The following is a 13,391-nucleotide window of genomic DNA, read 5'->3' as shown; positions in this document are numbered from 1 at the left end:
GAGGATCTTCAATGAACAGTCACCTATGAATAGGCTTCCACTTGGAAAGGAGTGTTCCATGCTGGAGTTCACCCTGCCTAGATCAGACATGACCCCAAAATTCTTGAGTTCAACGGGAATGTGAATACGAATAAATTTGTAATAAGGAAAGTTTGAAATTTCATGTTTAGAAACAAGCTATAGGCAAGTCTTCTCTGTAGTGGCTCACTTCCCTCTACTCTATAAATAAACCCCATCCTAGTTTTATACATACAGGAGTCATCCTTTCACCCTGAGAAATCCAAATCTGCATTCATGAACACATTCCCACGAATGTAGCAGAAAATATCAGATTAGCATCATGTTCCTCTACATAGAAATTATGTTCTGATACCTGAGTTAATTTGGATCCAAGTTTCCTTTAAAGCTCCAATATGAAATAAATACTTCCCTTACTGTAAATATACCTGTGCATAAACATGGAACAGGAATTCTGTATTTTTGCACCCTCCCCTTTCTTATAATCATCTTATATTAAAGTTTGCTCTAGATTTCATCTTAACTTCTGTTTAGTTCTCACATATAGAGAGATACATATATAATATATACACAACTTTCTCCATGTGTAACAATCATAGTGCTGTTGGTAGAAACAATACATACTAACCATTTTGACTGTCAAAAGCCTTTGTACTGCTTTGAGTTCTTGGATCCTGGCATATTTGCATTTTCCCGTGTTCAGGAAGAAGGACAATTCACCTCCAAAAGAAAAGTCAAAGTGGTGCCAGATGGAAATTAACAAAAAAGTGTGTGTTCTTTTTTGCTGGAGAAACACACTGTCACAATCTGAGGCCTCCTAGTTGAAGCAACACAGAAGCAAGTTGAGAAAAGTTTATAGATGAGAAGAAAAGTGGTGCAGAAAACCTTAGTTCAGTGTTAATCGGTCCACCTTGCACTTACAGCAGATCAGCCACAAGCCTGCATTCAGAGAAAGATTTAGCAAGTGAAAAAGGAGGGAAACAATCAAGACAATACTAAGTCCTGTGACTACTGGGGTCCATGATTGCCATAATTTCTTCTACTAGTTCTGCATTCATTACTTTTCTTCAAGAGCCTGTTTTTCAACTATTTATCATCACTGTCCTGCAAAATACTCCTTAAGTATCTTCTGGTATGGTGAACCAGGTCCAAGGCTTGCAATAAGCACAACGGATCGGAGCTATGGTTTCCACAGGTTACAGAGGATCACAACATGTTCTTATTGCCCTACTTAAAATGATAGCATACAGTTGACATGATGGTGGATCTGGGTCATGTAAACTGATGCTGTGTAAACATGCTGTGTTGTCTTCTGTACTATGGAAACTATATTGAAGGAATGTGACAGACAAAAGAATGTTTTGTGAAATGCTGGGAAGGCAACATTTAAAGTACACAAAATTTTATTGACATTCCATATGAATTAAAATCATTTGGCTTCATACAGAGATTTTTACAAGGAAGGAAAAACTATTTTAGATGTTAAATACCAAAGGTAAAAAGCAAACTGAAATTGGCCAATGAAGAGGCCAAGAAATGGAAAGTAGGATTAAATCTACAAATCTATTGGCAGTTAGTCTCACTGAGTTCAATGTGAGTTAATCCTGAGAAGACATGTTCAGGATTGCAGTGGGCTTCTATTCTTTAAAACTGACCAGTGTAATGTGGGGAGGTGAACCACATGTATTGAAAGTGACTAATAATAACAGTGTCAATAACACTTCTATGTGGATGTGTCTAAGATCAGATGAGATTCTGAACAACTTCATTTGAAGTTACAAATATCAATCCACAAGTCTGATTTTAAAGTAAATGCTTTACAATGATTTACTATACTTCTCAATAGAAAGAATGTCTATGAAACATGGTCAAGGGGTGCAGAATAGCATAATTCCCAGGTTCAATCTTTATGTTCTATTTGGTTTTCTTTTCTTTAAATGGGAAGACTAGATGGTAAAGCTGTCCTGCTTAAGTGCATTTGTTTCTGGAATAAAATGCCATTGCACACATTAAATATAAAGTATCTCCATTGGCTTTTGAGGAAATGGTTCAGAATCAACATTTCTAAAATATTAGTTAGCATGAAAATATGCACCCTGAGCCTGTTATTTACGGGGACCATATGGGGTGTAATTGCCCCCCATTCTCTGTTTAAAAAACATCGTAAAGGTGATTTTAGCTGGATTGCAGTTCCTTATTGAATTTTAAATCGCCCTCTCCATTAAGATCCTGAGCTAACCAAGGAACAGGTGGCTGTGATAAACCACGTAACGGCGCCTGCAATTTAAATAACACTTGATGAAGTATTTACTTTTTGTTTAAACGATTAGCTTCCTCCTTTCGGCACATCGGAGGCTGCAGGTGTTTCTTAGCGCCGGGATGAACGCTCAGATCAATCACGGCTTGGTTATAATGTCACATTTCTATTTAAAAAGGAGCTGGCAAAGGTACTTCGCGTGAGATCTTGGCATTTAGCAGAATACACCTCCAACTCTGGAGAAAGCCCATTTCCGGAAACACTTGTCGCCTCCCGAGCGCTTATTAGGGGACGTTCATCTTCTTTTCAAGCAACTAGCTCTCCACCCCGCCACGAACGGCTTTGATCCGATTGCGTTTGACATTTGCAAGCTTTTACCCGAGTTTGTTGTGTAAGGGCTTATATTTTCTATTCATTTTAATGAGGGGGGGGGGAGGTCGTCCTGATGGAGGAGACGACGAGAACGGGCCCCATCTGTGGTTTTACGACAAGGGCAGCGAAGTAGCTGCGTCAAAAGCGAGGAACCAGGATGCGGATCACGTAGCCTGCTTCTTAAGCATCGCGATCCCGAACCAGTTAAAGCCCTTTGGCTCGTTGGCAGGCAGCTTTAGTTGCAGAACCTATCGATTTCAAAGCAAGAGTTCCTCCAACGAATATTTTATTTCACCGGTGCTACCTAATGGGGCTTGTTGGCAGGAAATGTGCTTGCATCAGAAAACAGGACTAGGGACCGAACTAGGGCGGAGGGGAGAAAATTCCACCGAAATCGACGGCATTCAGCTCAAACAAACTTCCCCGGGATCGGGATGGGTGCCTCCGAGTCCTGCCCTCTTCAGAAGCGCGAAGAGCCGATGGCTTGGCGTGCGGTTTGGAGGCTGAATCGTAAAGCTAAACTGCATGGATGCTAAAACTACAAGGCACATGTGGAAGAAGCGGTTATTTGCCATTTGGACTCAAACCAAAATCGCTTCTCAAAGACCCTTTGTCTAGAAGGATAGTACCTTGGATAATCATCGACTGAGTATGAATCCAGTCGTGTAGTCCTGGGCATGTGTACTTAGAAGGCAGGCAGCATAAGAAGCCCGGTTATCTCCGAGTAATTCTTGTTGAACTCGGTGAGTCCTACTGCTCAGCAGGCGCGCTTAGAATGATGCCCTGCGTCCTGTTTAATGCAATGGGACTAATTCTTCCCAGGTACGCGGGAATAAGAGCCAGGGCTTCTCAAAAGAGGTGAACCTTTCCTATTTCCCCCACTTTGTTTCAGTCGGATCCTCACCATATATGGAAATAAGTCTCGCTGGTTTTGGCAGGGCAAGTTGGAACTGGGCCGCAAAGGTACGTTCCTTGTGAGCCCAGGCAACGCCGAACTATTGATAGCTCAATATTTCTTTTTTGTTTTGATCAGCCTCCATCTACTCCTGCTCGATCGATTTCGTTCTGCTGTTGTCACATTTGGGGGGGTAAGAACACCGTTGCAGATGGTTCAAGATCGCCCTATGAGACCCCCTCTCCCCAGGGAAAGAACCTGCTGGCCACCAAGAGGAAACTTTTCACCTCTTTCAAAACTTCCTGGCTTCTTGTAGTGAAAGGGGTTTCTGTGGCTAAGGCACTTGCCTTTCCGCGAAAAATCCGGGAAAAAGCAAGGAGGCCGATCATAAACAAGCAATCTGACAAGGGTTACCAACGACATTTAAAATGCTTTATTTTCTTTAAAAATATGTACAGATCTCAAATACGCTTTTTAGTTTCTTCAATTTCCCGCGGATATCATATTGGAGGCGAAAGAAGAGCGTGAGAGCCTGGAAGAAGAGACTCGAAAATGGCTGAGCGCTCGTGCGCCGCGGACTTTCCTACCTGCACGCGGAGCCAGAGCCGCGCGGCGATCAGGCGGTCGGGTTTTGCCTTGCCTTTAAAATATGGGTTGTGGCTGCATGGCGATTGGTTTTATTTCAAAGTCTGTTCCAAGTCGGAATGACAGTTTATGTCTGGACAGGGCTGAGCCCAACACGAGAAGGGTGGAGTGAATATCACACTCTCCACGCCAGCCTAGAAAATAACCAAACCAACCTAGAGAGGATTCCCATAAATTAAAAATGAATAATAATAATAATAATATTAAAATATAACAGGAATAGTAATGAATACACATGGTGTATTTCTTAACAATGCAAGAAGCACATTTCTCCTTTTCTATGGATAACAGGCGGGCGGGTAGGTAGAGAGAAGGTGGTGACGGGGGGGAGCCCTCCTCGGGCGGCCGCGGCTGGTCCCTCTCCCGCCCCCTCCCCGTCACTTTCAGTAGTCGATCTTGTTGTAAAGATTGTAGAGAGGTAAGGCTGACAGGTTGCTGCCTGGATAGTACAAGGGAGCCGGGAAGGCGATGGATCTGGGCACGGGCACTCTGAGCAGGGAATTGTCTCTGAAAACCAGCGGCATCCCCACGAGAGTCTGGGCCGAGGCGTGGGCCATGTTGGCCGCCTCCAGTTCCGCTGAGAGCTGCCGCTTCCATTTGTTCCTGCGGTTCTGAAACCAGGTCTTCACCTGGGTCTCTGTCAACTGCAAGCTGGAGGCCAGGCAGGCCCGCTCGGAGCTGCTCAGGTAGCGCTTCATGTCGAAGGTGGACTCCAGCTGGTAGACCTGGCTGCGCGAGAAGACGGTGCGCGTCTTCTTCTTGGCAGCGCCCGCCTGCCGGTCCGCCCCGTCCCTTTGTCTGTCCGCGGAGGCCGGGGAAGCGGGCGCGAAGTGCTTCTCTTTCTCCTCCTTGAAGTCGGGCTGCGCCTGCGAGAGGAAAGGGGGAGTCCGGTCGGAGCTGAGCGCAGCGCCAGTGCCCTTCGCGTTGCCTTGGAGAGGAGGAAAGGGAAGAGGAGGAGGAGGAGGAGGAGGAGGAAGAAGAAGAAGAAGCGCCTTACGCATCCCGCTAACACTGCTCGGGTCTCGTCCTCCCACCCTGGGGGGAGCCCCCCCCCCACAGGCAATAAGCACGTCCTAAATAAACTCAGAGTGTAACTTCTGTCGTGCCCCCGCCCTATGCAGATGGAGCTCCATTTCAGCCAGCTTTTGCTGTTTAATCATCCCATTAGAAAGGCATGAGGATCAATTTCATAGCTCCCTTTTAGGCAAGGCATTCATGCCGGGGTAGCCTTGCACTCTTAAATGCACCATACCAGGGAGAAGCCCTGATTGCGATCTATGTCATCCCCGTGAGCAGGTCTGCTTGTAAGTGCAGCCTTTACCGTCCCCTGAGCTGCAGTTTATAATTCCAGCAGAGAAGCCTCTGCAGGCTTACTTGGAAGCGAGCCCCACTGTGCTCCTGGGCGCGCTTGACGCAGGGCTGCAGCCTCAAGCCGCGCTCGCTCGCCCGCTCGCGTGCTTCTTCCCAGGAAAGCAGGTGCCACTGAACTCAGCGACACTTCCTCTTGGGGGAGCGTGAGAAATTGCCGGCGTGTTGTTTCAAGGGTGCTGCTTATTGAATATTTAACATTTCAAGACACATGCAAAAGACTTTCGTTGCTACGGAAATTTAGAAAAATGAGAGACATCACCGTTATCCATTATAATAAGTGTTAGAACCAAAAATCTAAACTGAAGAGGAACGATAAAATATACATTTCAAAAACGTTTCCTTAATCTGCATGCACTAAATTCAGTCCCCAAGGGGAAGACACCAAAGACCATTTAAAAAAAACCATTGAAACAGGGAGCATTTAGGAAGCTCGAGAATGGTGTTTTAGGTCTTTACAGGAGAAACACTGCAGGTATAAGCACTTAAGACGCTTAAGACCCCAGATAAATGAATGCCTTCCTCTGAAAGTCGGTGTGATCGAACTAAGTTAAAATAAGCAATTGGACAGTTGCAGACCCACGCAAAGCAAAACCAGAGCAGCAGCATTCTGTCCCATGCATTTGTCCTCCAAGAGACTCGGTATCATCCTTCCTTATAAAAATAAAATAAACAGGGCTTGGCGAGGGCGGGGGGGGGGGTTAGATTCCGTTCAGTACTTACTGAGACACGTGAAACTGATGGGTTGGTGTTTGTGGCACGTTTCTTTAGGACCATGCGAGTCGGGGCAGAAGCAGGCGGGATGTTTCCAGTTCTCATCCGGCTCCTCGTCCTCGGAGGACACGGACAGGCTCCTCTTCCTGCTCGGCCAGGCGGAGGCTGCCTGCTTGGCGTTGGCCTCCCTGCCTCCTTCCGAGGCGGTGGTGCCGCTGCCCAGGATGGACTGGATGGTGAAACTGGAGAGCGGAGTTGCTGCGGGACAACCCTTGCTCGGGTCTTCTTTGTTGCTCATCCTGGGCTCATAAGAAACCAGAGGAGAGCAGCTCCCGTTATAGAGGCGCGCTGGGGACGGAGGACCGCGCCTGAGGGCCCCGCGGGGGCTGGGCTCCCTCGCCTGCCTGTGGGGGGACCCGTCCGGGGGGGCGCTTCGGGCGCGCCTCGGCAGTTTTCCCGGAGCTGGCCGAGCCGGAATGCATGCTCCTTTCTTCCTCAGATCTCTATTGATCTCCCGGCGGCGGCGTGGCGGGGCCTCATTTGCATGGAGGTTACATCCGCCTCGGCCAATCACGAGCGGCCAGGCAGCCCCGGAAAGTTTCAAAATTCCAGGACGCCGCGTCAGCCCGCGGACTCCGCCGCCGCCGGCCCGATCCGAGCGCGCTTCCCGCGGGCCGCCGGGCGCAAGGCGGGCGCCGCCCGCCCGCCTGCCTGAGACCCGCGCGCACAAGGGCTACTCTGTGCTAAAGAGGGCGGTCTGCGGCAGGCAGGCATGTGGATCAGAGCCCTCACGCCCTCCCCTCCCCTCCCCTCCCCTCCCCTCCCGCTGACCTGCCCTAAATCGCCCTTGGTCTAAGGAAAGGGGTGAGGCTTTGAGAGCGGTTGCGTCTCTGCTCGAGCTGTAGCGCTTGGTTCACTCAGGCGCTTCGCGAGGGCTCCACTGCCACTGCCGCCCCGGCTGGATTAGACATTCCCTCCCAAGAAAGCAAAGGCTGCCTTCTGAAACAGGCAACCGGGGAAAGAAATTCCTTTGGTACCAAGGAGAGCGACTCGCGAGTAAACACGTTGCTGCCAATGGCTGAGCAAGCGACCAAGGAACACTTAGGTCACAGACGTGTCTCCTTTTACCAGTGACAAAGAAAACGCATTAATGGTACATGGCAAAGTGGATGGATCTATAGCAGCTGCTTCTCTGCAACAAAACACTCCCATAATATGACAGTCCCCATTTCACCACGGAGTTTCCGCGTGCATACACGCGGCGCCTATGCATGCACTCTTGATTCTATTCCCTGTGCTGGTTTGCAAGATCCGGGGCTGAAAACAACTAGCTTGGTTTTATACAGCCGAGCTGTAGAAAAGCCGGGGGAAAGAGATGTCGTGTCTGAAGCAGAAGCAGAGCATTCTAGCAACAGATCTTTGAGCATTGCCTCTTCTTCGCATTCACCACCCCCCGACGCGCGCACACACACACACACACGTCAAAATACCTTGTCGATCGAAAACTACAGAGGAGGGGGTGGTAAGAACCGATATAAGAATGAAAGCCGACGTTTTAGCTTTAAACCGTCAGCCTACGGGATAGCAACTCATCTGCATCCCTTGGGAGAGGGAGGGGACAGCCAGAGCCGCTGCTTGTCCACGGATGGGGGGTTGCAGGAGACATGAAAAGACTGCACGCATTCAAGGTACCTGGCGCCAAGCTGCCCGGACAAGGAGCGCGCAGCGAAGTATCAATGGGGGCTTACAAGCCCAGCTGAGAAATGCCTTCCCGTCCCCAAACTCACGCAGGTACATCTTTAATCTTCCCTGTGGGATGTAATCCACCCCATTGGCACAGGGTTGTTTATTATCATTAATTATTACTATTTCAAAGACACTATATCACAATATGCAATTATCTGAACTATCTGATAGGATTGACATGCACGCCTTCCAATGATTGTAATACAATCTCTCCGCTTCCTTTGGGCTTGTACATCTTTGATCGCAGTCGCGGAGTGGGGGGAAGAATCCTCTTGCTTTTTCTAAATGTCTTCAGAAATTTTCCTCTAGAGGGATGGGCGGGGGCGGAAGAAACATGATCGGTCCACCAACCTTGGGTGATGCTGAAACAGTCATGTCAGACCATTTAACAGCGGATGTATTTAATAATAATAATAATAATAATAATAATAATAATAATAATCCTTATTCTAACTCTGTGTATACCATGCAATCAGAGATGCTAAGAATTATTCTGCAGTGCCTGGACTTCTGATTTAATCAGAACCCTTCTGCTTCCCACTTTCTACACTTGATCTGCATAAAATATACCAGAGTGCGATTATTTTAGCGAAGCAATGTGGATGTTGCCAGTAACTGAAAAGGCCATGAGATTTCCTGTGAAGCACACACAGAAAAGTGAGCCTGCCGGTTGGTTCCCAAATGACCCAACCACAGCAAACATTCTCGAAGTTCAGGATCTTCCAGATCGAGACCTTTCTGGACTGCATTGTGGAGGGAAGGAGTAAGATCCAATGTAAGTCCTACCTGGAGTAGACCCTTTGAAAGTAACAGGACTTAAAGTAGTCATGACAGTCATTTCAATGGGTCTGTTTTAAGCAGTATTTAAGTTGGATTTTCGCCAGAGCGTGAAAACAGGATTGCCATGATTAAATAACAATGCAGCCTGCAACACCACCACTAACAACAAAATGTTGTAATATATTTCCCACTGTGTAATAGGAGCAGTCCTGTTCGGGATGCCGGCCATACGTTCCTCAAGGAAGCCATTCCATTCCTCCTCACACCTGCACTTCTCTTCTTAGACTCAGGACCTCCTGGATACCAAGTATATCCAGTTTTCATTAGGTCTTTTCTAAATGGGATTGCCCCCATAGACTCTTTTGTTTGCTTGTTTATGACTGGTAACTGTGAGGATTTTGTGCTTTCAGAAAACTCAGACCTGTTTGGCCTCAATTTCTGTGCAGCCTCTCACTACCTGAGCTTGCTACCTGAGGAAGTGAAAAAAAGATCTATGGTTTCAGTGTTAAATCTGATTTATATTAGCCACAGATTTATTTCCCAGTTTGGTAGGATTCGTATTGCCGCAGATAAAAGAGGAGGGCAAATTTTGGCTTGCTTAATAATACTGCAATCATGCTTGATGGAGGATGAGAGTTACGATGAGTTCGACGACTGCCCTAGTCACGCTTGTGCTGGGAGTAAGATCCGTTGGAATCAATGAGACTTGTTCTGAGCAGAGATGTACAGAAGTGTGCTGTAAATAATACTAAGGGACACTATAGTTATTTTTAACAACAGAAAATCGCTAAAGTTAAAATGGCATTCATTTCCTGGAGACCATTCTTGGTTATAACTAGGAAGACCTGGGCTGAAATCCTTCCCCAGCCACATGGTCCATGTCATCCCGGAGAGTTTGCATCTCTTTTCAGAGTTAGTGAAGGCCAAGCTCCTTCCGTGGTTGATGTTTGGAAGGAAAGGTACAGGGGCTTATTATCCCCTGATGTCATATTTGATATTTTGGAAGCCCTAATCCCTAATTTTAATGATGTCACTTCTCCTTTGCTCAGAGATTCTAACCCAAAGCTAAATGATGTAACATATTTCAGGGTTGACCATTGCTCTGACCTGAATTAAGACCCGAAAATGTTTACACGGATTCCCACAGAGCCTCACAGTGGCTTACAGCAAACAACAATGCACCCAATCATATATCAATCCACAGAGCAAATACCATTGTCCTGGGATAGGATATCCCTTTGCCCCACTCCTCCACCTCACCTCTCGTTAGATCATTGTTCTGATCCAGAACATAAGATTCAAGATGATACTAAATTGCCTCAAAATATCCTATGGCAATTCTTCAACCAATTATGTTCCCTAACCCAGACTTGCTGTGACTTATACATGTCTATTCAGACTTAAGTCCTTTTGAGTTTAATGGGACATACTTCTAGGTGTGAGTGTATAGAATTGCAGCCTTATTTGTTTTAAGTTTCCAGGGAAACACGATATAGCAATAGGAGACAATGGTATCTCTGAGCATATGCTTGGCAACCCCACTATTATCAAGGGGCTGAGAAAGAAGCTCAGTTCCCATCAACCATAAGCAATGTTGAGGGATACTGAGAGTTGTATTCTAAACAATCTGGAGGACACCAGGTTGCTGTGGTAGGTTATGACTTTTAGCCAGGATTGAGACCTCTCACTTATTTTAAAATATATTATTACATTTCATATCCTACCTTTCTTTTTCCTCCCCATCTCCATTTTATCCTCACAGTGACCTTCTCAGAGATGTTGGACGGGGAGTCACTGACTGGACCGAAGCCATCCAGTGAACTTCATGGCCGAACCTGGGACTAAAACCTGTCCTCTTCTAACACTCTAACCAGTACACTCCACTGTCTCACTTAGCACTTCTGCCCTAGGAAAACAGAACATTGGAACAACAGCCAAGCTGGCTCTGACAGGGCACTGCCAGCCCCCTGGCTGCAAAGAAAAACCAGACTTTCTGTAATGTACCCAGCCCACACCACCCCAAGTGAAAAAAACACCATTACGGTCAAGGGCAGAACAGAAGCTCGGGAAGGGCGAGCCGGAGGACCAGACCTCTCCTTTGGTCTCTTCAAGCTTAGGGATCCCCCTCTTTGTCGAAATTAGTTTTCTCAGGGGGCTAACCATCCCCTCCTTCTCCCCAAAATGCAGCACGAGAGATAAAAAAGCAACACTTGGATCAATACAGACAAATGTCAAGACGTTTCCAAATGACATTTTCATTAACTCCAAGCCCCCGTGTTAGGCCCTGGCATATTGAATCAAGTGCTTATAAAATAATTAGGGGGAGCAAGATGACGACCGAGCCGCGGCACGATCATTCACTCCTTAACTACTAGATAGACTCATTAAGGGGCTAATTGATTAGGAAAAGTGGCCCCGCTCCTCCCCTTCTCGTGCGGGGCAGGTGCTGTCCTGGCTTACCGCATTAACCTTTTCAGTGCTTTTCAACAGGCTCCAGACACATTACAAATGGTCAGCTTTAATCATGATGTCAGCTCATTAACCCGGAAAGACCCCGCACTGAAACACAATGTAAGGGGATCGTCCTTCACTCAGCTCCTCAGCCCGCCAAGCCTCCCTCCAAAGCTTGCCCGGAGAGGGGAGAGGGGAGAGGGGAGAGGGGAGGAAGGAAGGAAGGAAGGAAGGAGAGCGAGTTTGCTCAGCAGAGCGTTAGTTTTCTTTTGAAAAGCCACTGTGCTCCCCAATCACAAGATCTTATGCCGGCTTAATTCATCCGGAATAACTACCAATTTATCGGATTTTGCATCCACAGTCACAAGTGCATGCAAGATAAATAAGCAAAGCAAATCTTTCTTCTTTTGAAATCACGAAGGAAGCCAGCCTTTGAAAATCTCCTTCCCAGACTGGGGCCTTAGGATGTGGCCTACAGTTCCCCAAATCCCCAGACTGCATGCTGGCTGGAGGTTCTGCGAGTTGCAAGTGCAAGGATGTGGAAAGCACCCTGGATTTAAGCTTGCCTGCTTGTACACTCACTCCTATCTGCTAGGCCCCTTTGTATCATAAGAATTCGAATACATGAAGTTTCCCCCTTTGTTTCATCTGTAAAAGCTTCTGCAACTCTAGCTGTTATCCAAGTAAATGAACTTTCTGGGAACTCAGCTGTATTGGATACTGTGGAACTTAATTCTGAGTAAATATGCCTAGGTTTGCAGGGGAAGTTTCTGCTTATAATGTTGCTCTTGAAGGCACAGAGTAGTCAAGCAAGAAAATATATGCATTTGGCAACTCCTCACTGGCTTAGGCTCAGTCAGCCTCTGAACAGGGAGGTTCCATCTAGACCAGAGAGGTTGCACCACTTCCAGCCTGAAGGCTAAATTCAGCTTCAGAGAAGCCTTGTGGGGGAAGCACTCCAGTGGAGGGCAGGGCGAAGAGCAGAAGTACCAACGATATAACCCTCCTTTGGTATACACCATTTATTCCCAGTAACCAAAACTCAGGGAGGTACTTCAGCCTTTTAGGATGGAGATGAAACTCCTGCGCAAAGGCCAGATGATCAGCACTCTGAAAGACAGGACAGGGCCAGGGAAAGAGGCATGGCCATCTGGGGATCACCAAGGGCTACAGAGAAACCAGAGATCAGCTGTATTTGGCCCACCTGCCCAAGTTTAAACACTTCTAGGATTTGTCACATCATTTTAAATGGCTATCCCATTTTGTGGCACTAAATTCCTTGCATGAATGATGCACTATGTGAAGAAATACTCTTTCCTTTTCCCCTTCCCTTCCCTTCCCTTTTTTTTTTTTTTTTTTTTTTTTTTGCTCTCTTCTGAACTCTGGTGCCAATGAGTGCTACAGGCATGAAAAAGTTCAGACCTTCCACTTGTAAATCTGTCACGTCCACCACAATCCCAAGATCACTTAGTTGGACAATAATAGGCATCTCTGTTTACAACAGCATATCCCTGAAGCTGTTCTTATTTATGCTCTCATTCAAATCGCAGCAACCCAAGAGAGGGCATTCTGCACACGGGAGCCCCAACTGCAGGACTCATTCCCCTTAGTAGGCAGATGCTACCAAGTCTTACAATCTTTCAGCAAAAGCTGAAAACCTGTTTATTTACTTAATTTAAATATTAATTTTAATTTAAATTAAGTTTAATTTAATATTTAAATTAATATTTAAATTAAATATTAACTTAATTTGTAACTTCACAGGGTTTAACTTAATTTTTCTCCCTTTTACTGCTATCCTGTCAATTCTTACTTACTGTCTCCCCTGATTTTTCCCCCAGTCTTGTAATTTGCTGCACTTTATTGCTTATATACCAGCTGGTGATTATTTTATAGTAACTAGATAAAAATTTATTAAATCAGTCTATCAGCCAATCATCCACAATGTGCACAGAACATCCTTTGCCATGTTTATTTGCTGTTTGGAGAGATTCTTTTTGACCTCTTCGCTGTATCCTGAATAATTTGGTGTCAATGCAAATATGGCCATCTTGCTTAGTAAATGCTGAATAGCATTAGTCACAGTACAGAACCTTGAAGGGTCCCTCTAGGTACCTCTCCCCATTGTGAAAATTATTCATTCCT

At 46.3% G+C, this 13,391-nt stretch overlaps 1 protein-coding gene across 1 annotated transcript; it reads right to left on the bottom strand.

Annotated features, from left to right (window-relative positions):
• Positions 1 to 4,570: 4,570 nt before the first annotated feature.
• HMX2 (H6 family homeobox 2) lies at positions 4,571 to 6,567 on the bottom strand. Its single transcript, XM_044445701.1, has 2 exons — positions 6,302 to 6,567; positions 4,571 to 5,144 (listed from the first exon to the last, which is right to left on the bottom strand). The coding sequence occupies exons 1-2, from the start codon at positions 6,565 to 6,567 to the stop codon at positions 4,571 to 4,573; spliced, it is 840 nt and encodes a 279-aa protein (XP_044301636.1).
• Positions 6,568 to 13,391: the final 6,824 nt, after the last annotated feature.

This window comes from Varanus komodoensis, unplaced genomic scaffold, assembly GCF_004798865.1.
Source record: "Varanus komodoensis strain SLA01 unplaced genomic scaffold, ASM479886v1 scaffold49, whole genome shotgun sequence".
Taxonomy (NCBI): domain Eukaryota; kingdom Metazoa; phylum Chordata; class Lepidosauria; order Squamata; family Varanidae; genus Varanus; species Varanus komodoensis.
The sequence above is the reverse complement of the archived record's forward strand: the minus strand, read 5'-3'. Positions and strand labels throughout refer to the sequence as shown.